Raw genomic sequence first — 25,027 nt, forward strand, 5'->3', positions numbered from 1 at the left:
CTTTTGTCTAAGCCAAAAGCAAACTAGCCTTGCCTTTAGCCTGAAACAAGGCACAGTGAGCTTCAAACCCAAAGCAAATAACTTTGCAAGTTAGAAATAATTTGAAAATGGATGTCTTTAATTCTTCTGTAGTGCCACAGTGAGTGGTGATCACAAGAGCAGTAGTTTTTAATACCATTTTTGGTTGAGTGTTTGGCTGAAAGAAAACCAAAAGGATGGTATTTCTCTTTCAGACCATAATAGTAGTGAGTTAACAGCTGTGAGCACTCTTGGTGGTTAGCATGTGAGACCTTGGCTTGATTCTTGGCCAGTGAACATACCCAGGGGCTGGGTTTGCATGGCTTATACTAGGTTTGTAGATATTTTAATATGCTGGTGAGACAAGCTACATGTTTGGTGGGATACTTGTGGTTAGAGTGGTTAAAAACAGGGAATCAAAAGGCATAGGACCAACAAAAACTTTTGCTGGAGAAAAAAAAAATTGTTTTTTATTCTAAAATAAAAGTCTATCCGGCAGGTTTTGGAAAGGAATGGAACTGAAAGCTGCTGCTGTTGTTTGTTGCAGTTAAATGTTCCTCTTCCAAATGTACATCAGTGGCTTGCTGAAGTGGAGCCCTGGTATTAATGTGTTCAGAGTAGATTATAAATTATGTGAGAATGTCTAATCTGTGTTCTTTGATACAAACCAGACTCCAGGTTCTGTGATGGAAGTGGTGGTTATCGCCAGCACATAGCACTTTGCACACCCAAGCTGCTGCACACATGTATAGCTAAACATTGCGATGCCTTTGCAGAGTAGGAAAAATCATCCCTTTGGGGATTTTTGGGGGACTTTGGATTGAATTAATGTCTAAGGCTAGCCATTTAATTGATCACACTGGTCTGTAAACTAAAGAAATTGTTCCCCAACTCTCCTGTTTTATAGGTGCTAGTTACTTTCTTCATTAAACTGTCTTCTTGCAGACTCCCACTGTGTTTTGAAAACATGAAAATGCTCTTGTGGAGAACATTTTTAACTTCTTAGTTTTTGATTATTTAGTCTCCTCTCCTTTTCCTTTCCCCTAGATGATGTTTTTGCTGCTTTCTTGCATCTTGCTTAATCATGTGCTGATTCAGAGCAGTCAGATTGGAGACACGAAACTTTGTAGTGGAGTAGAATCTCTGTACTTCTTTGCCACAACTGGTCAGTTACACTTGTGGCAGAAGGTTGTTCCTGTGTCAGCCCAGACATCTCTCTCAAGAAACAGGGGGGACGCAGTATCTTTATCTCTGGACCAGTCTTCTGCTTTTGGGAGTGGTTAATGTTCCTTGAGACATTTTTTGCCAGTTCCCCTGAAAAATGTCCCCAAGGTTGCTCCAGGGATTGAAATATTCCATTTGCTGCTGTGCTTCTTTGCAATCAGGCTTGTCTACAGCTGGTGAGTGGGAAAATACGTCACTGTATTTGTCCAGATGTGGTTGTCTGCTATCATACATACACAATGTTTGCATGTTCTGCTTTTTTTCTTTTTAATGCCCTATAAACTGTCATTTGCCATTTGCACTTGGCTTTCAATTAAGTATTTTATCATGTGTATCCATCCTTCCTCTGACTCCTTTATCCTCGCTGTCTTTCCTTCTTTCATTATAGTTATTTTCAGCTGTGCTCCCACCTCTCTATCCAAGCCTTTCCACTTCTCCCATAGTCATAGATTCTTTGTACAAACCCTGGCCATCTGTTCCTCACTCTTTGAATCCTTGTCCTGTGTTAGGGTTTTTTCTATATATCTTGCCTCCTTCTGCTATTCCTTTCTGTATCCTCAGCCTTTATTTTTTGTTATAGAGGATAACCACCATGACTTAGAAATAATGCACAAAGAGCTGAGGTATCAATTTATTTCAGAAAATTTTTAATGTGAAATAATAATTAAACAATAATTAAAAAATCTAAAAATACCCAAGCAATTAAAATCTGTGAGCTAAGAAAGCAATATCTTAAATGAGATTATGTAAAAATCATCTTTGCTTTTAGGCAAAAGAGGGTCTTCTAACCTCACAGCATGGCAACCTTGCATGTTGTGTAGGACAGAATCTAAGAAATTCCTTTTTCTCCCATAGTTTGTCATTAGTGTCTCTTGCATTAGTAAATGATGTGGAATATAGAGGATCAAGAAAATTATAAGATGCTATATTTGGTGCTTCCATGCTGGAAACCAGCTTCTGTGATTTGCACTGCCTTGAGAGCTCCTTCTGTACATCCATTTTAGAGAAAGCAGAAACATTCCTTAAGGACTTAATGAGTATGGAAAAAAAAAAACAAACAAACCAGAAAAAGTGACACCTTTATGACCTCTCTTGCAGAGAGCATTGGCTTCTTTGCACTTGCAGTGTAAGGGTCTAGGTAAGCTCCTTGGCTTCTCTGTCTCCTCTGTGGGTTTCGTTCCAGAAAAATCCTGTGTTCGGAGATGCCAAATAATGTGCTTTGGGGTTTGTCTTCCTTGGACTTAGTGAACTGCAAACTTCATCTAAGTACTTACCCTCTTCTGAACTGTATATCTATGTTTAGTATGGCATCATGTGGGGACTAACACACCTCTTATAAGAATTTTGTGGAAAGCCTGGAAGGAGTACTCTTTGACTATCCACCAAAATTAAGATGCTGGTGTACTTCAAACCCCATAGTGAAACCTGTGTTGCCTCTGTGGTTTCTTGCACTGAGAGCACCAAGTAAACCAAGCTGGACATATTTTTCCTCAAATTATGCCTTACCATTAGTATAATTCCTATATAAATTGAAGAAAACTAAAGCATTCTTTTAGAAAGGAGACTTTCTTGTCTGTATGCATGCTCACATATGCATGAAGACAGAGTAATTATTTTTAAAAATTAAGTTGTGAAAGGAACCACTAAACCCAGTGAGCTGCAGTTGGGCTGTATCCTAATCTTTATGGACCACCAGTATGGAGTTTCTTTTTACTGTTATGCCTGATCTCCAAGACTTGTCAATAAGCTCTGCCTGATATTTATCATATATTTACATTTAATATTCTGAAAATATGGACCAAACGTTTGAAATTGAGACGTGATTATACCTCCAAAGGAATTGTGTTGCATGAATGTATTTATGTCAGCTGCACGATTTTAACGATATGGTTAAATTATCGAGGCTGGGGTTTGCAAGAAATATCTGGGAATGCTTTTGCACTCAGTGGGATTCTCAGTGAGAAAGGGAATGTAGAAGTGGACGACTCATGTGGGGGATCTTGGAGTAGAGCAGAGTAAAAGCTGAACTCTGATAGCTGTTCTTTTCACAATTAATATGATATACTGGTATACTGATTGGTGCTTTAGTTTTAAAACTAAAACAAAGGGTACTCAAAAAGCATGCTATTGTTTTTTTTTTTCTTTTGTGTTGGTTTCAATGCAGTAACTGGTTTTCCAGCTATATTTTATTAGAATTTTTTTTTCATTCTCATTGATCTCATTTAATATTTCAAGGTGCTTTGTCTGATGCTGAGTACGGTGTCCCTGAGGGTCGAGTCCTACTCCTGCTCAGCTTAAGTTTCCAAAGTATCTCTGGAAAACTGCCAGCTGAACTGGAAAGGCCTGGTTCAAGATGGGTGGCAGGTTAATGGAGAGAGATGTCTCTTGGCAAATTATTTCTCCTGATGTAACAGAAAAATGGAAGGATTGTTCACACCAACCCTGTGATATTCCTCTGCCTCGGGCCTGAAGGAAGGGATCTCTGTGAAGTCTAGCAGTGCAAGGGCCACACAATAAAAGGGGACCACAGCTTTGCATGCCTTTGAACAGAGGCTTCTGTTCATCAGCATGTAAAAGGATTTGGGGCCGTGCCAGTGGCATACCAGACTTTGGGAACACCGGTATCTGCTGAGCAGGTGAACCTGCTGCAGCTTTTGTCACTGCTTCCATTGAATAGGGAAAGGAACCAAAGGAAAAGGAAAGGACCAAAGGAAATCATCAGATCCAAAGCCTCCATGTTATAGGGTTCCTTTGGATAGAGATGCCAGATTATGGTATGAAATAGGATTTTAGTCCCATGCTGAACATGCAGTATATAACAAGATTATGTGCCACGGGAATGAAAATTTTTTAGACTTGAAGTTGTTTCCTGTAATTCTTCTCTGTAGTTCAGAGGCTCAGATTTATATTTGGGCACTTTCATATTTATTTTGTCTTTATTTTTATTACATAAGTTATACATGTGTTTTAAAATTTTAATTTTTTAAAAAATACATGTATTTTAAAAATACATATCTACTTGTTTATTTAAATACATTAATATATGTGCACATTTTATAGCCGTGTTTAATATGTTACTGAAAAAGTTTGATTTTGTTCTTTGTTTTCTTTATCAGTTTGCTGAAAGCAGTCAGAAAAAAGAGGCTTTACAAAAAAGCATTGAGAAATCAAAAATTGGACGTGAAGATACTGTAAGTTGCTTTGGGGGGAGGTAATCCTACAAGGAAATAGTGCTAAAATGTGTTTAGTTCTTGTAAATACTAATGTAGTATTTCCGGGTATTTTCAGATTTAAAAATATCTTTAAACTTGAACTACCCAGAGACGTGTACCAGAGTTGCCAATAGTTGCTGAATTGCCAAATCTGGTAACTACAAACTTAGATGTTGGTTTGGGTTTTTTTCAACTTATTTGTAATATAGATTCCTAAATTACTGTTCTGAGCAGTCATGTAAGCCTGGTGCTCTTTGCATGCTGAAGCTTTTAATACTGCAAAAAATATATCTAGGCTTCATGTTTGTCATAACCAATATACTAGTTAGAAATACTTTGTATGGTATTCTAAATTGCTGACTTGCATTGAGATGCTCAGTCTAAAGCTATTTAAGCCTCCAATAAGCATGCACAGCCAGAAGCTTTCAGGAGGAATTGAATTTTGTAGGAAAGTGCCAGATCTTCAAATCCAAACTGTTTTGTAGAAACACTCTAGGTTTTCCCTATATATGTTTTGTTTATCTAGTAAGGAATAGAGTGAACCTTACCATCAAACTCTGTTAAAGTTGCAGTTCCACAAATGCAATTAAAACCTGCTTTTTGGCAGTGTCTTTAGTGGGGATTCTTTATTCATTCATTTGCAACAGACTGTAATCAGGAATCACAGGCAGGTTTCTCACATAGTTGTGCTTGTCGTGTTTTCAAACAAACTGTTTCAACTTTGGGCTTCTCCAGCATGTGGCCTGCCCTACAGAAAGCTATTGGTCTGGAAATCCTGTTCTGGCTGATGTTTCCAGCATTTTCCTTCCTGATTATACATCAGGAAGAAGTCCTAAAAAATGTAGATTGTAATGCAGGTCTCGAAGCATCTCCCCTCCATACCTCAGCATCTGGAAACTTGATTTCCATTCTGCATTTTCAGAACATGCTGAATCCAAGCTGTTGGCAAAAGCACAGGGAATATGGAATTTTGAGGTGGGGCGAGAAACCCTATAACCGTAAACAAAACCCCAAATCCACAAACATCTCAGACTGCTGCTGGGTTACCATGGAGATTGCCACTGGTAAAATCTCAATGGCTTACCAACTTGTGCAATCTGGCTCTTCTAGGCTACCCTAGCTTGAGTTATTTGAATATCAGCCAGTTCCAGTGTTTGTAACTACAGACTGAATTAGAAGTATGTGCTGAGCTGGCTGTGGGAGAGCTCATGTTGAGTCAGTGTCTGCAGATTCTTATTGATCGATAGAATCTTTGAGGTCTTTGATTGTGTACAATCCTAGCAAAAACTACCATGTCATAAATGTCTGAATTTATTTTTGAGACCATTGCTCTTAAATGGTGTAGAAAAAGAAAGAAGACAACTAAATTCAGAGGGTGTTCATACACAGCATCTCAATTTGTAGAAGAGTGGGTGGTGGGTTTTTCTGTAATGCCATCTTTAATTACAAGACTAGCACTCCTAAATACTGCTTAACCTTTAAGCCCAATAATTAAGAGATCTCTTTGGAGTTTGTTAAACCATGGTTCAACGGTTGTAGAAACTTGTTCTTTTGTTGATCCATTTTGGCCATAATTTTTTTCCTTCCAGTTGGTATTCAGTATTATTTAGAGTCACTGAGAATTCTATGTAATAAAATAAAATGCTCAAGTGGTTTATAAATGGCAAGCAGTAGTGAAAACAGCTTTTAAATTTGTATGTTTTTATTTTTAAAAAACTTTCTGTGATAATTACTATTTTTAATGTTTGGGGTTTTTTTTTGTATCTCCCAACATCCTTTGAATCCTCAGGTGGATCGTGCAGCTCTGCTGAAGGAACTTGCTGCCCTTCGGCAGAAAAAAGAGCAGCTAAAGACAGAAATAGACAAATACAGGGAATGTGATCCAGACGTGGTTGAAGAGATGCGTAAGTTGTGTATTGTTTAACGTGATCTTTTCCCTGAAAAGGTCTGCACTTCTCTAGCTTAAAATCTGGTATTCAGAGCTTAGTCAAAGAATAACTGCTTTTGTCTTTAAAGCTGAGCAAAACAAAACAGGTACACTCACTATTTATTTTCATGTTCTGTTCTATTATATTTGAGGAGGTTTATTGATACTTATTCTGCCACCACCTGAGCAGTTAAGAAACAATCCTATAATTAAAATACTCTGATGCTTTAGAAGTAACATAAAGATCATCCTTTGCAGAACCGTATGAATTCTATAACTTGTGCTGTACTCTAGAATGTGTGTAGGAAGAGGAGTCTCTAGCTCCCGTTTACCTTCAGTTCCATGCTGTTATATCTTTCTACTTTGTCTTGCCTATTTAAAACATAAGCATTTCATTAGAAACACTTAATTGTCGCTTACATGAAAGTAGGTTATCACACTCTTGACTGACTGTACTATCTCTGACATGCTGGGTTTTGGTTGGAGTTTCTAACTCTAATGGAATACAGAGAATGATGAGTGATTTTAATACAGAATTTGGCACTGAAATGTGCTTAATATTCTGATCCTTAGCATGAAAAATGAAAAGCATGCATGAAATTTTATTGAATTTTCTCTACTGCAGCTTTCATGTTTTATTTATTAGGCTCTTACATTGCTACCCGAGCACCACTGCATATTCAGGTTGCTATAATGCCAGAATGCTGTTACAAAGTGACAAGAAACAAGCACAAAACTTTTTCTGAAAAGAGATGTGGCTAAATATTTCGCCTTCCTATTTTACTAACAAAGTCCACAGCTTTAGAGCTGTTCTGAGAGAAAGCCAGGAACATAAGCAGAGTTGGCAGCATTCTCCAAATTTGGACAGATATTATTTATTTTGAGGGGCTGTGACATTTTTTGTCAGCTGTGTTATCTTTCCCCAAGGATGTAATGGTATGCCAGGGAATAAGCAAACTTGAGACCTGAGGTTAGTTACTGTGCTGTAAATCCCTTGCTGCCTGCTCTCCTGAGGAGAAGACACATTCCAGCTGATTCCAGCTGTAAAAATGAATGAGGTTAGGCAGATACCAACAGCAGAGGGATGTGTAGCAGTGGGTATTTTAACTGCTGAGGTACCCTTACAGTCAGCATCTCACAGAATGGTTTGAGAGCCTCTTTTTTGAAACAGTCACAGTGAGCATGTTCCTAAATATGGCACGAGGGAGCAAATCACAGCTGCAATGCTAGGGTAAGCTTCATTAGCTGGCAACATGGAGACTAGTATCCTGGAAGGAAAGAGAGAAAGGGAAGGAAATGTAATACTTAGTTGCTTCAGTCATGCCCTTGTTTCTGTCTGTATGTTGTGGCTTTGGGTTATTTTGTCTAAGTGTGTGGAAGCTCTATGTGAATTTCTGTGATGGAGGGATGAGCATTTAAGGAACTTGTGAGGTTAGCACTGTTGAGCTACCTGTAGGCTTCCCAGGGGAATATGCAGTAGTGTTTCAAAATTAATTTGTCCTTGAACTTGATTTTAAAAGTTTCTCTTTCATTATGTGTTTTGTCAGGCGTTGCTACACTGGCAGTGTGTATTGTTGCTGGCAATATATGAATGAATAAATGGTGGTGTCAGTTTTGGGGAGTTAATGTCCTTGTCAAAGCTGAATGGAAGTTGACAGGCTTTATGGAAGAGAAAAAAAAAAAAAAAAGGTTGAGGGGCATTTCTTTTGGTTCCAGAGTGCAGAAAAGTGCAAAGGCAAAAGTAAGAAGGCAATGCATTCAGCTAGACATAAAAGTTATTGCTGCTGTTTCACAGAAAAAAAACTTATTGTAAAAGTTACTCATTCACGGATTTTCAAACTGCATGTGGGTGATACGATTTTCTGCTTCTGTATAATTTAGATAACATAACCCTTGGGATTATTTTCAGTTAAATCACCTGAATCACCTGAGCAGATTTCTAACTACCTTATTTTAGAGTCAGAGATGGCTGTTATGTTATGTAATCACACTCTTTTTAACAGTGGAATTGTTCAGTAAAATATATTTTGTAATGGGCAGTTGTCACTTTCTGCCTTGGGTTTTCTCTCTTCCTCCTTAATGACTTCAGCCTGTAAGGAAATCTTCTTGTTGCTCAGTGTAATATTTCATCCTGTTAATTTCTCATCCCATATGACAGAGAGCTGCCTTGATTCTTCTTGCGGTATTTTAGGGCTATGTCAAATTGTTGTCTGTTTTCAGTGGCTTTCAAATTTGGTGAATGCTTTATTGTGTCTTTTAAGTTGCCCCCTCCCTCAGCAGAGTTTTGCAGAAACAAGCCAATTGCACAGCAGCAAGGCGCATTAAAACGTGCATGTGCACACACACATATACATAATTTTCAGGGTCAAAACAAAAGTTTGAATGATTCATAGCAAATATCTAAAGACTCAGCTAAAAACTGAACATCTGTCTTTGCTTCCTGAATCTCATGGTGGGAAAGTCAAGCTTGACCATGTAACTAAATATATTATAATGCATATTCACAAGGGGGCAAGTTGGAAAACTAATAACTCTGATTTTTGCTGACTTCACTGTTCAGCTAGTTCACTGTTTTAGCGTCACTAACAAATGTTTTGCTCTATGTTTTGGCTTAGTTTCCTTGGCTTTTGTATTAGAAGTACATTGCAGTATAAATTTTAATGCCTTCTCAAATTTACAGCATTTGAACACAGAATTTGTGTGTAACAAGTAACTAGAGTAAATGGCAGAAGCAACAAGATTTAGGGACTGACCACTAGAGGAAGCTACGTAATAGTCTGGTCTTGTGGATATATTCAGATAATTCCATTTTACAGGAACAGTATTATAAAAATATATCTAGAACAGCAAAATATATGGATTTTTTTCTAATGACCCCTGCAGTTCAAAAGTTTCTTTGCCTCTTGGTGATGTTGTTTAAGACACTTTCTGTGAGTTAGGATTGATTAATAAATTAATTCTCAAAGGCAGTAAAACTGACAAGAATCATTTGAAGTAAAAAAACCAAACAAATAGTGGGATTTTGCGGCTTTTGCTCTTTGCCCTGGCTCGGGCAGCTGGGGCACCCGGCTAGGCGCTGCCTTTTGGTGAGACCGAGGCTGCCGCATGCACAGAGGTTCTAGGGCTGAGCGCTCCGGCGTGGGTACACAGCTTTCGCAGCCATACGCTGAGAGGAAGCAAAGGGACGAGAGAAGGCACACCTTGCCTGCGTGGCTGAGAACATTTATTTCCCGCGTGGCCGCTGCGGTGGCTGGAGCGGCGGTTCCCAGGTTGTGCATGAGGACAAAATGGCGATTGACCAATGGAAGCATTGGGTTAAATAGGGGGCGGGCAGACAGGGGCGGAAGCCCCCCTCGCCCAATGGGGACAGACGACAGGGGAGTGACGTGGACCACGGTAACCTACGGGAACATAACAGAGGTGGGTACAGCGTTCTGGGACAAATAGGATTGCAAGGATGGGGTGACTGACACAGAACTTTCAGGAAGAATTTGGGAGTGCCTACAAGATGCACATGTGAAAGCTCCTATGGTAGACAACTTGGAGCGAACCATTGTGAGGGAAAAAGGGGGGTAGAGAGAACCAACTAACTAACATTCATTAAAACCCCTAACTGAACCAACCCGGCATACAACAGGATTTTATACTTTTCTATTAAATTTGTGATCCTGCTTCAGATGGTGCAGGACAAGATCATGGTTTCTCACCTCTGAGGCATGCCTATGTAGGCTAGAATATATTCTCATGGAGGAGCAGCCATTGTAGAGAGATTTGTCTCTTATGTGACATGGCATGCATGTATGCATGTTGGAGATGTGATGCTGCTAGATTCTCTAAAGGTTATGGTAGATGACAAAGCCATGGAGAGTGCAAGCTTACCATAGTTTATAATTTATGCAGATTTTCATAAAGTCAACAGAAAAATAAAAAACTCCACCTAATATCAAGATTACCCTGCTTCATACATTTAATTCTTTCTGTGCACCAGAAAGAGGTGTTAGGGAGCTAATAAAATTTTTCTCATAAATAATTGTATAGAAAATTTTGTCTGGCAACATAAGCGTATAAATGGTAGGGACTTTCCTCTCAGTTGCTGGTCAACTTGTAATTGGAAACAGCTAAACACTTTCAGTGCTCACTGTAAAATAAACATTTCTAACGTCTCAAACTTCTTGTTCGTTCGCTGCAATAAGAAGAATGTTGGTTTATGCTTTATTAAAACATTGTTGGGCCTTTGCGTTTTTTTCACAATAGCCATGCTTTGTTACTGTGTGCCTTTGGATAGGGCAGCTCTTTCAGAAATAGTTACATACTGACTGCAGTGACTTCTGTGTGGTATGATTGCTAATATTTATGGGGTCTGGGATCTTGCCTGTCAGCATTCCTTTTTGATTTAGCATGTTTTTAGAATGTCTGGTTACTAGTAACTTTTATGTCTTAGGCTTTTACCTTTAAAACAGTGATCTGAACGTGTCTAGGCAAACTTGTTTTCTGAAAAATTAGCAAACTACCAGATACAACACATGTAGCAATTTTGCTACATGAGAGCTTTTTACTTTGTCTCTCTCTGTTTGTTTTTATCCTGTAACAAGAGAGACAAGTGGTTCAAATGGACATGGTTTCAATCTACAAATAGCCACATACTTATTCTTTTGAGTCTCTGAATGTGTGATCTCAGTTACATCACTACCACTACAGTTCAGGGTTAGATAATTTTCTAAAACTAATACTTACATGATTCTGTGAAAATAAATTTTGGTAAAACATCCAGACTTTACTGAATACCACGAAAATACCGTGTTATATGTAATATGTACTTGAAAGTGTTTTTTTTTTTTTCCCCTTTTAGGTCCTTCAAAAATTTCTAATTCTGATTTTTCTAAACAATGAAAATTTTAGCTTGACAAACTGAGGAATTGTCAGGGTATAGAGACAGTATGAAAAAATAGTTCTGTATTGTTCAGTTTTTTCATTCACCTTAATACCTGAAGGGTGAATGCTGAAAAGTTAACATTGATTTAGCTAGTGGGTTCTTTGGAGTGCATCATTTGAGGGTTGTTTTTGGGGGATGGTTTTTTTGTTTATACTGTTCTCTTATGTTCAAATCAATTTGAAAACATGTTACATATGCACAAGTACTTCATGTTGCAAAAACTTCAGTACCAAGTGTTAGATTCTAGTGGGGATTCTTACTAATGCTGGGAATAGTTCCTGTTCCCAGAAGAGAAACAGTAGTGAAGAAATGAAATGAAGATTGGACTATCCTGGCTAATGGAGAGACTTTAAAATGAGTTGTGTCAGTTTTACTCCACATGCATCAGAATGCCAATAATTTACAAGAGAGTTTAATGGATTGTTGTTCAAAGATGGATTGTTGTTCAGAAATTGTATCAGAAGGGTGGTTTAAACTAAAAAGCTTTGTCAGCAATATCAGCTAATGAACTATTAAGTATCTATTTTTAAAAATGTAATGTTTCCACTTGGAAAAGTGGAAGTCTACAAATAATTTTAAGACTGCTCTAGGTGCCACCAAGATCAGTAGTGTATAGATGAAGCCTTTAGAGAAAATTGTTTTTTAATCACCTTTAGATGCAGTATGTTCAGTTTGCAATTAGGAGGATATTTCCTAGCTACTGACCATGAAATATGCACCTGGCATCTGAGAGACAAGCTGTGCTTTTTACAGTTTGTGCAGCAGTGTTGTTAACAAAGGTCTGCAGTTGGAAATTAGTCATTCTGCTGACATTAGACTTGCGTCTTCACTCACACGTACGTTAGCAGGTCAAACTATGCTTTCTTTGGAGTGAATCAGACACTTGCTTGAAAGTACATAGAAAAATAATAGTTATAAAAGCAAGAACTCCTTTTTTTTAGTTAGTCTTATCTTTCAGAGTATTGTATATTTAGTATAGTCATCTTCAGAGAATCTGGGTGAGAATGTTACAGGAAATAGACAATGGATGTTCATGTATGTAACTTGCAGGCTATCTGCTGCTAATCAAAACAACACTACACAGCTCGCACACCCACACCTTTTTTCCTCCTTCATCATGGAGTACCAGAATACATATAGATGTGCACTAGTAACAAAAGAACATGTTTACTCTATTGGTTCTCAAGAAACTAAGAATTTTGCTTTGTTTCCCCTGCTCCCTATGCTTGTTCTTGGAATGTCTAGTCATTCATTTGGAAGGTTGGCAAATTAAATTACCTATTCAAAAACTACATTAAAAGATAAATCAAACTTATGAAAACTAAACATAACTTAGTTTCTAGGAAGAATGAGGAATAATAAATGTACTTGTATGTAAACATAGTTTCATACAGTAATGCTAAAATTTTAGCTGTTAAGTAAAATCGAGAAAAGGAACAGGATACTTGGTGAATGGAGTTACAAATGTGTACTTGGATTACTGATCCAAGCTCCTTTGGTAATCATAGGAAACTGGATGGAATTGCCAGTTTAAGCAGAGTATCTGCTCCTTTATCTTCAGCCCTTCTATTTTTCTTGTTTTAATCTTTAAAATCAAAGGAGACTTGTTTGCATTTCAGCTATTGAAAAGGCTGGTCCTTTGACTAAGGAAACACTTGCTAAGCAGAATCCGGCTGTGATTACCAGAGGCTGTAATGTAGTGGTTTAAGGACCTTCCCTGACAAAAGCTAGTTAAAGAGTTCTCACCTTGGCCCTTCATTCCAGTGCTAAAGTTCACCAGTGATAAAAGCAAGTTGTCAGCTCAAGTTAGGAACTGATGGTGTAGATGCCTGTGTCTTGTGATGGACTCTCTGGAGGTCTTTGAAATCACTCTGTCAATCCAGAAAATCTAAAGAAATATTTCATTGCCTTCTTCACAAGACTTCCATACATGTGGTCATTTATCATTTACTTCACAGAATTGTCTGTTGTGTGGTGGTGTCCCTGAAGAGCAACCAGGGATCTTCTGACCAACTAGGAACAGGTGACAAGTATTCATAAGGGCATTTTCATGAATTCTGCAATGAATTGAACTGTTAGAAAATGGATTTTAAAAAGCCTGAATGAGGGAGCAACAGGACTATGTAAATAAATGAGTAGCTTTTGGCCCTTAGAAAGAAAGGGAAATATAAGAGCCATGAAGAATAATGAATGAAGGGCCACCAGGTCAAACCGGACAACTTAAGAAGTGTCTGTATATACATACCTAAGGCACAAAGCTTAAAGTGAAATGTGGGGCTTTTGGCTGAAGCTGGAAAGCTAAAGTCCAAAAGAGTCATTTGGCTTTCAGCAAAAGGCCCTTATTCTCTGCATTTCAGAGAATGTCTCTGTGTTTGGTCTTCAGATAAGAGATTACTCTGCAATGAGAAATTGTCCTAAATATTTAGACTCATGCACACCTGTGTTTTATACCTCAAACACATTCTAGCCAGACTATTCTTAGGTAGTGTCAACTTAAGCCAACTTGCTTTAAAATGAAGCTGCATTTTAGCTAGTTAAGCAAAAAACTATGTTTTGTTAGTGGGGCTTTTCTTGGACACTCAGAAGGCAGTTGGAGGACCAAATCTTTAGATAATATATGTAGCAAACACCCTGCTAAATTGAATTTACGACTCTGGAAGGTTGCTTTTTCTTTAAATCAAATGAGAACACTCACAAGACATGTTTTTGTTATTTTTCTTTATTTTGTTTCTTATTTGTTTCTATTGGAATGACAGAAAAAATATGTAAAGTGAGAGGTTCATAGGTGAAGTATGTAGGAATAGCTTTATTGTCTCTGCCAGTAAATCCCTATGGCAAAAGCTGTTGACCTGCTTGGCAATGGTAGATACTTGATAAAATTTGTGATGTGGAAAATAGCTACTTATGGCTGCATTTATGATACTCTTTTATTTAGGAGTGAATTGGCTTATGGTTACATTTATGACACTCTTCTATTTAGGAGTGCTGTGATGAAAGCATCTAATCTGTAGATCCATTTATATATGAAACAAAAAGGCTTTTGTGGAGTAAGTATTTTGCTTGTCTTCTAGTGTTAGACCTGCTAGGTTAGCTGTAGCACTCATTCAGATAATTTTGATAAAGTTATGGTGATATTCAAAGGAATGTACTGGTCTATATATTTTCATGACTTTCACATGCAAAATTAGGTCAGGAAGGGTATTGTGGATTTTAGTTTATTGTCTTTACTGCTAACATGCAGAACTGTCAAACTGAGGTCTTCCCTGGCCTTGCTTAAAAAAATGTATTGCTAATCTTTTATGTTAAAATATCTCCCATATTTTATGGGATAGTATGTTATGTTTTCATTATGGGTTTATCTGGATTATGATTGAATATTCCTAATATAGATACCTTATTCTCTACTACTTAACTGAAGATTTTGCAGGGCAGGTTGTAAAAGTGCAAGACTAATGTTGGCACATATGATAGTATTTCCAATGTTTTTTTTTCCCTTCTCACTTTAATGTCATATGAGCTAGTTTCACTGAAAAGAGCAGGATATCAGAGATATCAGATATTTGGAAACACCTAGAACAACACAAAAGTTTTCTCTCTGCCACTGTATGAGATCTTTGTAAATTGAGAGAAGTTTGTCTTTGGTGTTTTGACTCAGTTTTGCATGACACTATTTTACAGAAAGTAGGGAAATACAATCCTGATGAAACAGCAGTAGTGTGAAATCTCAAACTACTTTATAATTTGTGAGCAATTCAGTATCAGAAAGGGAGGTGGAATTGATGAAGCTCTGTAATATGGTCTGTCACGTGTGTGCATCTGCCCAGTGTTTATATTAATGAGCTGGATAATACAATAGAAGATGATGCAGATGATGACACTAGGAGAGACTGCACGGACAAAAGACTGATTTCAAAATCATCATGACAAATTGCAAAGATGGTCTAATAAACACTGGATAGCACTCAGTAGTGGCAAGTGCAAGGGTGTTACCTGTATTCAAGGATATTGTGCTACACAAATTATCTGAGGCTGTTGGTTAAGGGGGAAGGATTTGAAAAAAGATGTCAGAGTTATAGTAGTTTACAGGTTGAATATAAGAGTTTTTGTTGTGCCAAGAAAAACCCCTGAGATACAAATGAGATGTATGAAGTAATCTTTCTGATCAAGGCACTAAAGTCTTTAGCATGGCTTCAGCTGTAACACAGTGTCAGTGTTGGATATCTCTGCATATAACCCAATTTATTTCACAGCATTCGTATATTCATGTAACTAAGTGCTCAGAGTAGAGCAAAAGGACATTGAGCAATCACATTCTAAGAGACAAAAAAACTTTACAAAAATAGGGCTCAAAAGAAGATGATTCCTGGTGGGTTTTGCATATCTATGTCTCCTCAAGAAAAGAAACGGAATAGCCTGTTACTCAAGTTCATGGAGAAGATGGCAAAAAGTAATAGCCTTAAATTGTAGGGCCAGAAAATTGGAAACCTTAAAAACAGGCAACAAATACCTCAGAAATGGTATAGGTAAAGTTGAACATGCCTTGAGTTGTGGTGACAGAGACCAGAGAACCTCTTGCGATGCTTTCCAGACTCTTCTCTACAACATCTGTGACACGTGAGGTCATAGCAGGTTGCAATCCACAACTGGCCAAAACCCATGGTGCCCTGGGATGTGAAATACAGTTATGAAATACAGTTCAGCAGCTCAGAAGTGTGCAAGTTCCTTTAGCTGTGCTGAAGGTGCAGGATTTATTAGTGAATGGAATGGGGAAGGAAGAGTTGTCCAGTACAAGAAAAACAGAGTGGTGTCAGGGAGCCCTGAATCAAGTTGGTGTGCTTGTTTCTGTTTTGCAAGCTTTTTGCTTCCCTCTGCTCTTTGGATGAAAATTGATGTATTTTAGTTATGCAACTAAGATTTCAGCGTGGGTTTTCAAGTACAACACCTGAAAGATAAATGGTCTTTTTCTGTATTCATATTTAATATGAATATAGTAAACTTAAGTGCAAGAGCATGTCTTGCATAGAGGAATTTTTTGGTAGCAATTCTGATAAATTCTGTTGGACATTTTTCAAGGAGACCCTGTGTATTGATGAAATTTGACAGTGTGACCTTTTCATACAGGACAGAGGGAGTTTTTTGCTGATGAGACTTGACACTTTTTCAAACACACTGACAGAGATCGCAGACCCTTTAAAAGCATATTCTCAGCAATGTGGATCAGCTTCTTAGTAGCTTTACTATGCATTGCTACGTCTCACCAGGTAGACAAGACTGGCACTGTGGTAACTGTTTGCAGGTTCATTTTCAAGTATATATACATTGATGTTGCAGCAGAAATGCTGATTTAGTTAATTAGTATATCTTTATTCTTGAGTATTTTTCTATCTCAAGTAGCTTATATTGTGTTCTCTGCTTTTCAGAATAGTTGTATATCAGTAGGTAGCATTCATAACTCTCAGTGCCTTTTCTTGTAGTGCTGAAACTTTATTCAGAAGCTAAAATAAGTCAATATAAAAAGTTGTGTTGAGTTTGTGATGCCATTTAAATGAGAAATCATATTTACACATTAACTTGAATTTAGTCATGAATTCTGAAGCATTGTGACCTGTTGATAAATATAATGAGGAAAAGTGTTGTGTAGGTACTGGAGTATGGGGGAAGAGTGATGTGTTATTTTGGATTCAAAGGAGTTGACAGACTTCTGATGTGCTATCACTTTTCTACATGGCTGCTCTTTATTCTCTTTATAAGAGGAAAAGCCTCTTTGGGAAGCATGAGGGAGGATAAAGATTTCCAGTAGTGTGGGGATATCTGCCTGGTACCGGGTTACAAAACATTCTTGTAAAGCTCTTCTTGCCACATTGCAATTCAGCCTGTTGACAGTGTTGTAGATTACTTATTCTCAAGGATACTCAAATATGGACCTTAAGAAGCCTCTTCATCACATCATTGCCATAAATAGTCTCCAATGGCAAGCCACAGGCTCTTGATCAGAGTCTGTGGTGTCAGTTTGTGAAGGGACATGTGGGTAGGAATTACTAGGCAATAACCTTTTGTACTTTCTATGGATGACGAGTGTATAATTTCTATGCTCACCTTCTACACGGCCTTTGGAGATGGGATCTTTATTTGCACGAGATGTTTTCATTAGTGGGAAAAATTTTGAAAACTGCATCACAGGATGTTATAGTGATGCTGCCTGAGGAGAAGTAGAAAAACAAGTCTGTCACTGTCATGATGACATGCTAATGTTTCTGGAAAGTAAGGGCAACCTATGTACAGGAGAATGATTATCCACTGCCTTCTGCAAAGAGTTATCCAGAGTCCTGGGAGGTTCAAGTTCACACACAGTTCCTATGGTAGTTGCCATTTTTCATCTTTGAATTCAGTCTAAGTGAATGCCTATTTATTACAGGAATTCAAATCCACTTAATGCACTTAATTTACCCTGACCAGTTTCACAAGAGAGATTGGGAATCTTTGGGCTAATAATCCTCCCTGATCCCTGAGAACAGTTGCAGCTGTTCCCTGTGTTTCATGCAGAGGAATTGTGATCCATGCTGTAAAATTACTCCCTTGCCCACATGCTGAAGACTGCAGTTGTATTTTGCATGTATCTGCTAACACCCTACAGGCTGATGGGTGACTCTCTCCTTGGTAAGGTGCTAATTCCCACTGCAGTCAGGTGCCTTTTAAGTGAGGAAGTCCATACAATTTTCTTGTGGCATTAGTTGTGGTAGGTCAGAACTGGCACCAAAGTGTGTCAGCTTTATAAATACAATTAGCTTTTGTTATTCTAGGGAAGTATAGGTTCCTGGACCTAGAAGTCCTTGAAGTTATCCAGAAAATGCCAGAATAGAATCTAGGAAATCAAAAAAGGTACAGCTCTTGGTTAATTTCTACCAGCTCAGGTGGTTGTAAGCTGGTTCTGGCCATTTGTTTCTTGTTGTTTTGTTTCTTTTACTATAGCTACTGGAACTATAATATGTTGCCTTTACAGTCTGAATTTGATTACTGTTCCATGACCGTATCCTTAGTGTTCCTTTAATGATATGTGTGAGACTTTAAAAAGTTTTAGGAAGAACCTAAAGTACATTTGGAAAATGTTTCTGGGGAGATGGTGGTGGTTGTTGCTATCACAATTGTTTTTTGCCATGTGGAAATATTTGAGACTTCTACAGCTTTTGGCCATTCAATTTTGGAATGAAAATAGGATTTTTTATTTCAACCATCTCCCTCTTCCAGTGAAAAAAGTGAGAGAATCTGGGGGAAGAAGAAGAGGAGGTTGTAGTTCCGCAGTATGCTGAGAAGGACTGTAGGGGCTTCCTTAGTCAGATCAGAAACATTGTGGCCTTACAGTGACTTGAGTCAATATATAATGCCTGTTAAGATTTGTTAGAAACACTGCTGTGCTGACATTCTGTGCTGCTGGCCTTGACTCCTCACCAGGTGCTGCCCATTTGCTTTAGAAGCTTCTTGGTGCACCTCTGACAGCTGCCAATGCCCTTTTGTCACCTCTGTCTCCTGGCCTGCTCCAAAATACCTGCAGGTCACTGGTAGCATGCCACTTACCTGCGTTGAAAAGCATGTTTCCAACCCACCCTCATTTTCTTTTTAGACATTCACTGTGGCTGGACCTTCCTTTCTGTACCTTTGCTTTCCTCTGTGGGGATAGAGGGGATTGTCCCTGTGATAAGGACAATCACAGATGCTTGGGATAGTGGTTCAGCTCCCAGAATCTGGGCTTTTTTGAGTTCTCTGCAGTTCTCCCAAGATACTTGGGGTTGAGGGGGAAAAACTTTAATGAGGACTGGTCAAAATAACTCTCTGTCCTATAGCCTTTCACTGTTTTGGGCATATTTCCAATTGCACTTTGCTGACATAACAGACCAGCATTTTGAGTCTTGCTGCTCCTGGGCCTTGCATTGCTGTACATACTGTGGTTGCTTTTGTTCAGTTTTGGAGACAAAAATGCAAGCTTCCATTTTCTTTCTTAGAAAATGCCAAATGTGCCTGAAATTAGTCAGCAGAGGATATAGGTATGTGCCTCAGCCAAATAAATTACTTGTCTCCTGCAGACATGGGAGTGGGAAAGTCTATTGATTCATTGTAACATAGCTAATATATGTAATATCCAGAACAAATGGTTCCAGACAGCAATCACATACATTGTCAGCCTATATGCAGATGTATAGATACAGACTGTAACTAGAGCCTAATGATAATGAGAACATCTGGAAGCATCTGGAAGATGTTGCCTCCTCTGTTGCTCACCTCTACTGCATATTTGGCCTTTCATTGTCTTGTGCAGATTCAGTACTGGAGCACTATTTAGTAGCTGCCAAAAATCAAGTTCGGTTAGAGCAGCTCTGGTGAGCAGGAGGATCAGAAGGACTCCAGCCAAGCTGGGGACTCTGTGGTTGTGATGGCTTTGGCAATTAGCCAGTTGCCCTTAGTGCTGTGTTTGAGTTTCTCCTTTTTACAGCTTCACACGGTGTCCTGATTCTGCTTTGGAGTCTGCATTTTTGAGTTCCCATGCTATTGCTGTCTTTAGATCTTCAGCTTCCTTTTCAGTGCAGTCTGAAAACCAGCCTGGCTGTGTGATCCCCTGGAGCTAGAGAACAGGCAGTCAGAAGTAGCATGACTTTGAGTTAGCTACACCCATACATAAAGTAGGTGTGTCAGGGGTTGTCTGCTTTACTATTCCTGCTTTCCCTCATCCTCCGTGCATGTATACATACAGATGATGCAACCAATGAAAGTCCCAACAAGCAACTATAAAAGAGTTCCAGAAAGCAGTGAAGGTGCAAATTTCTTCATTTCTGTCAGTTCTTGTGATGGAGTTGGAGGTCTCTGGAAGGTTCTGGCCATGATGCAGAGGTGGCTGGTGTCTTCAGGAGATGCAGATCCATAAGTATCAAAGCCTGTCTCTTGTTCCTCTTCCAGGCATGGCATTGGTTTCACCAGACACAAGATCATGCAGTGGAATCATAGGCAAGACTTAAGACTGATCCCAAGAGACTTAAACTTTGCCTTCAGATAGCTAAATATTCACCTGTAGCCATGAGATACTGGGAATTATGTGTCTATCTGTCTGTCTGTCTGTATTTCCCCATTATAGCTTCCTGCTCTCACTACCATGTTTTCATTTCTAGCCACAACTTGGTTATAGGCAGTGACTGCCATTCTAACTTGTTGTCCAGCCTATGTCTGTCGTCACCTCAGTCTTTGACAGAGGTGTGAAGTCACATTTTCAGAGCGCATGATCATGTATGTATATTTTAGTGCACATGAGCAGTGTTTGCAGGGTGTCAGGATACTGTGCTGCCACTGTTGTGGTGGCCAGCTGCTTCCAGGAAAGCTGAGCTTTCTGCTGAGACCTCACAGATGCTGTGGAATAGGTTGGCTCACCCACCACCAGGACGATGTCACCTCACAACTCTGGATCCATGGAGTTTAATGCCATTCCAGTTTCCTCCACTTCATTTCAAACTTCATTACTTGGAGTCAAATACAGCTGTCAAGTTTTACAGTAGAATTTTAGAAAAATGCTGAGGGAAGTGTCGTGGGTCACACACACAAAGTCTTGATGAGTGGAAGCTCTTACTCTGCAGATTTGCTTTAAGTAGGGTTAGGTTAGGTACTGTCCCAAATGCCATTAGCTGCAAGTTTGTTGTCAGAGCTGCCAGTTGTGGAACTGAACAAGTGGGGATGGCAACAAGCACTCAGCAAAGAAAATAAAAAATATTTCTCCCAGGCTAGGAACAACTTGAATTTCTGATGCATGCAAGCAACCAAAAATGCCATTTTCTCTCCCACTCATTTTTTACTCATCTTTTTTGCTTTTCTTCCTGCTGTGCTCAAACTTTCTAATTGTAGGCCAATTTTAGAAACTATATTGGTTTTAAAATAGTATATTACTCCAATGTAAATATTTTTCAAATCAGTTACAGGAGTATTAAGGTTGGAATAATGAGTACTTCCCTTCCTGTGTGCTAGCAGATGCTTTTTCAACATAATTTGATTTTGCTTAAAGTTTAATGTGTATAACAATGGATACCTGATCATGTATTCATATCTCAGTACCCTGGAGACAAGTTTCATGCTGACCATTCAAATGAGTATTATCATGCAAGTACTAACAAGACTGACTGGGAATAACTAAGTTACACGTAGGCGTGAGAGCCAGAACGATTCTGATAAATTCCCACGTTACATCCTAACCGGCTTGATTCGATTCAGTACGTACTTTAATGGGAGCAAGGTGATGTAAGAGGAATTCTTCTTGACTGTTTTGCCTCGTGGAAACGGCACAAAACTTCCTTCTAGTAATGGTAATTTACTATTATGTGATTAGTTCTGGAATGGTGTTAAGAGACATAAGCCAAGTTTAATAGCCAGAAACATTATTTTGTCTTAATTTCACTGGGGGAGTTCTCAAAGCCATGGAGACATTCCAGAGCTATATGATAAACTTTAGGATTGATATGATAGACTGCTGCCATGTAATTTTCCTTATCTATATAGATAGAGTCATGCATACCCATGTGATGGTTTACTTATGTATAGAGAGAGGATTATGAAATATTTTCCATCTCTATTGCCTCTGGTATCTTCAGGCCATGTATCTAGTTCCAATCTTGGTGAAGACAATTAAGCCCCTAGGCAAGCTAAACTGGGGTTATTTTATTTTGAAATACACTTTAAAAACTTATAGTTGTTCATATGGTATCTTTTATGCTCTTTGCTCCTCTGTAATTTAGCTTTGTGCTTGCTGGAATCTTAAAAGTGTAAAACAAGTGTTTGGAAGCAGTAGAATAACTTCCTTACATTGTGTGGTTCCATAAAAATGACATCAACAAAAATTTAGTCTCTGTGCCTTAAAACTATGTTATGATTTTACTGTGATGTATGCTTTTATCGTTGTTGGTGTTTTTCTCTGTTTCAGGCCAAACAAACCAAGTGGCCAAGGAGGCAGCCAACAGATGGACTGGTCTGTATTGTAGTGACACAGCTTCGTACTAGAACAGTTTCAGTAAAAGACCTACTCAGTGTTAAGAACTTTAAATTTGATTAGGATTTGACGTAGGATAGTCCTCACTTATAAGAACATAGAGAAATTTATTTTACTTATAAAACTATTATGATTCAACTAAAAGAATACATCTTCTCAGTTTAGTTACTGAATATACTTCATATGCCGTAACAGATTTGTCCTTCTGGTGCTGTCTTGTGCACTGTGTTAAATCTTGCAACTTGTTTCCTTGGATGTGTTAAAATCTCTTAAGATGAGGAAAGCAATAGAGATTGGAAATGGTCATGCCCAGATATTCAGAAAGTTTAATTCTATTCTGAATGTTCATTTCTTTTGTGGAATCTTCTTTACCATGTGATGGATGCTGATACAAAGTATGTATTTCTCAAACTAATTGATCAGTTTTGACAGGTAAAATGATGCACAGTTTCAAGGAATGCTACTGTGATGACATTCATGTGGAAGTTTAACTCAGTTTTCTGTTGTTGCTTAGCTTTGCTGTATTCATTCCCATTTTGCAAAGCAAAAAACTTGTATGTCCTTATGGTTTTTTAAAATCATTTAGAATACTGTTTATAATTTTTTGTCTAGAGTAGATCTCCTACTGGTGGACTTCTTGCTATCATTAGTTGTGCCAAGTGCAGCAGGATATAATTGTCTTAGTCTTTGGACTATTATTTTATATCTGGGTTGTTTACTGCATATGGGGAAATAAAATTATGTATTCTGGGAGTTGTCAGGGCCTTCTGCTGTTGGTGACAGGCTGTTCTCGAGGCCTCAAATGAGGTAAAGGAACTGTGCCTCAGCCTGTAGAAAGTACTTTGCTTTTTAATTAGACAATTTGGTTATATGCTGCAGCATATTTTTCTTTTGAAGAGACAGTTTTAAAACCAAATGTGTGATGGTTAAAGAAAAGAAAACTATCTCTAAGCTGTGCAGAGACAGGGAACACGTCCTCTCTTAAGGAATGCTGCAATTTATGGGTGTTAAAAATGACGTAATGAGTTTCAGTAAATGCTGCAGTGAAAAACCATGTTAAATTGAACAAAATGTATATGTTAAAGTAATGTGATGCTAAAAGAGACGTGCTGACTAAAATAAAGCTTCTTGAATGTCTTTTCTTTTAACTTTCAAAAAATACGGTGTCTGAAGAAACATGCAGGACTAGAAAGGACCTTACAGTAAATTTAAATCAAATTTTTATAGCTGTAGACACTCACATAGTAGATGTCTAGTTGAAGAAGGACCTATAAAATACTTACTATGCATATTCACACTTACCTCATCACTATAGCAGGCTTACACTGTAACTGTAGATTTCAGTCTCCTTGTAAAAGAGGAGCAAGAAAAGATAAAGATAACAAATTTTTATTCAGTGCTAAGTAAATTATTTCCTCTTTTTTGGAGGTTATTAACAAAAGCCTCATGTTTTCTGTTCTAAATCTACTTGATAATGATATTCCCTACGATGTACCTTTTTCATACACACAAGAGACACTGCAAATGGAAGGATTTTGTTGTAGCCGAGACTATAATTCATGCTTTTCTAAATACTTGAATGTTTTTCATTCTGTTTACAGATAACATCTTTTCAATAAAGTCCTGGGCGAAGCGTAAATTTGGATTTGAAGAGAGCAGAATAGATAAAGGTTTTGGAATCCCAGAAGATTTGGATTACATTGATTAGTGTTCAGTTGATGGCTGACACAGTTGTACATAGTTTGTTATATATTCATAGCTGCTATTAAAATGTGAATTGTCTCCAAACAGGTGACCATCCTTTAATTTGCCGGTTTTGTTAAGGTTAATAAAATACTAGAAATATTTTTAGCTGTGTTTTTTCTTGTACTCTGTAGATAGTAAATCTCTTGGTTTCTTCTATGAGACAGACTTAGCATGGACAGAGGTTATAGGGAATAATTACTACAAAGTCTTGAGACTGGATTTAACTCTTCCTTTGCTTAACTGGGAGTAGTAAGTACTAAGAGCTAGAAGCTCCAGGATTTATGTTTAAACATGTTGAAGGCTTTGGAGTAGGAATAACTGGGAACAATATGGAGTAGGATGAATTTTTCCCTCATCTCACCAATGAAATAGAAAAGAGGCATAATCCATTAGTGGAAAACAGTGAGACAGTAAGGAGGTGAGTAGAAAGGCTGAGGTCTGGTTTCAGGTAATTTTTTATTGTGTTGCTAGAACTGCTTGTAAGTTTAGTGACAAAATTATATTTGTTGTTGGAAAATACTAGTTCAACGGAGCTGAATCTGTTCCAGAAAATATATTGGATTTGACGCTGAGAAAGCTGATCTGGTCAAGAGTGTGTCTGCATAGAAGGGGGAGCAAAGAGCACCAATCACATCACACCACTGTGCACCAAGATTTAGGATGTTTATCTGGGATGTGAGAAACTGAATTCAATTTACTGTTAGAAACTGAGCATTTTTGGGTTTATGCACATTTTTCAATTGCAAGTTAAAAGCACAGCCAGCCAAAATAATAACAGATTATAAGCACCTCATTTTTTTAGTGAAGTTTCTGAAAGCACCTCACTTTGTATCAGCTTCTGGTTTCTAGTTCTGATCAGTGCATGGCTGCAGCAAGAGAGGTAGATAGACAGTGGAGACTTGTGTTCACCTTCCACAGCTTTGGATTGCAAGATGGCATTTCTGCTGTACTGC

The 25,027-nt window shown here is 38.1% G+C and overlaps 1 protein-coding gene across 1 annotated transcript in view; it reads left to right on the forward strand.

The window, feature by feature from the left end:
* Positions 1-24,175, forward strand: part of MND1 (meiotic nuclear divisions 1) — a 40,966-nt gene extending 16,791 nt beyond the window's left edge. The window contains 4 exon segments of the mRNA XM_053976749.1: positions 4,359-4,433; positions 6,244-6,358; positions 22,263-22,307; positions 23,930-24,175. Of these exon segments, the coding sequence (XP_053832724.1) occupies positions 4,359-4,433; positions 6,244-6,358; positions 22,263-22,307; positions 23,930-24,036 (342 nt within the window). The 3' untranslated portion in view covers positions 24,037-24,175.
* The last annotated feature ends 852 nt before the right edge of the window (positions 24,176-25,027 follow it).

The sequence above is a fragment of the Vidua macroura genome, chromosome 4, assembly GCF_024509145.1.
Source record: "Vidua macroura isolate BioBank_ID:100142 chromosome 4, ASM2450914v1, whole genome shotgun sequence".
Taxonomy (NCBI): domain Eukaryota; kingdom Metazoa; phylum Chordata; class Aves; order Passeriformes; family Viduidae; genus Vidua; species Vidua macroura.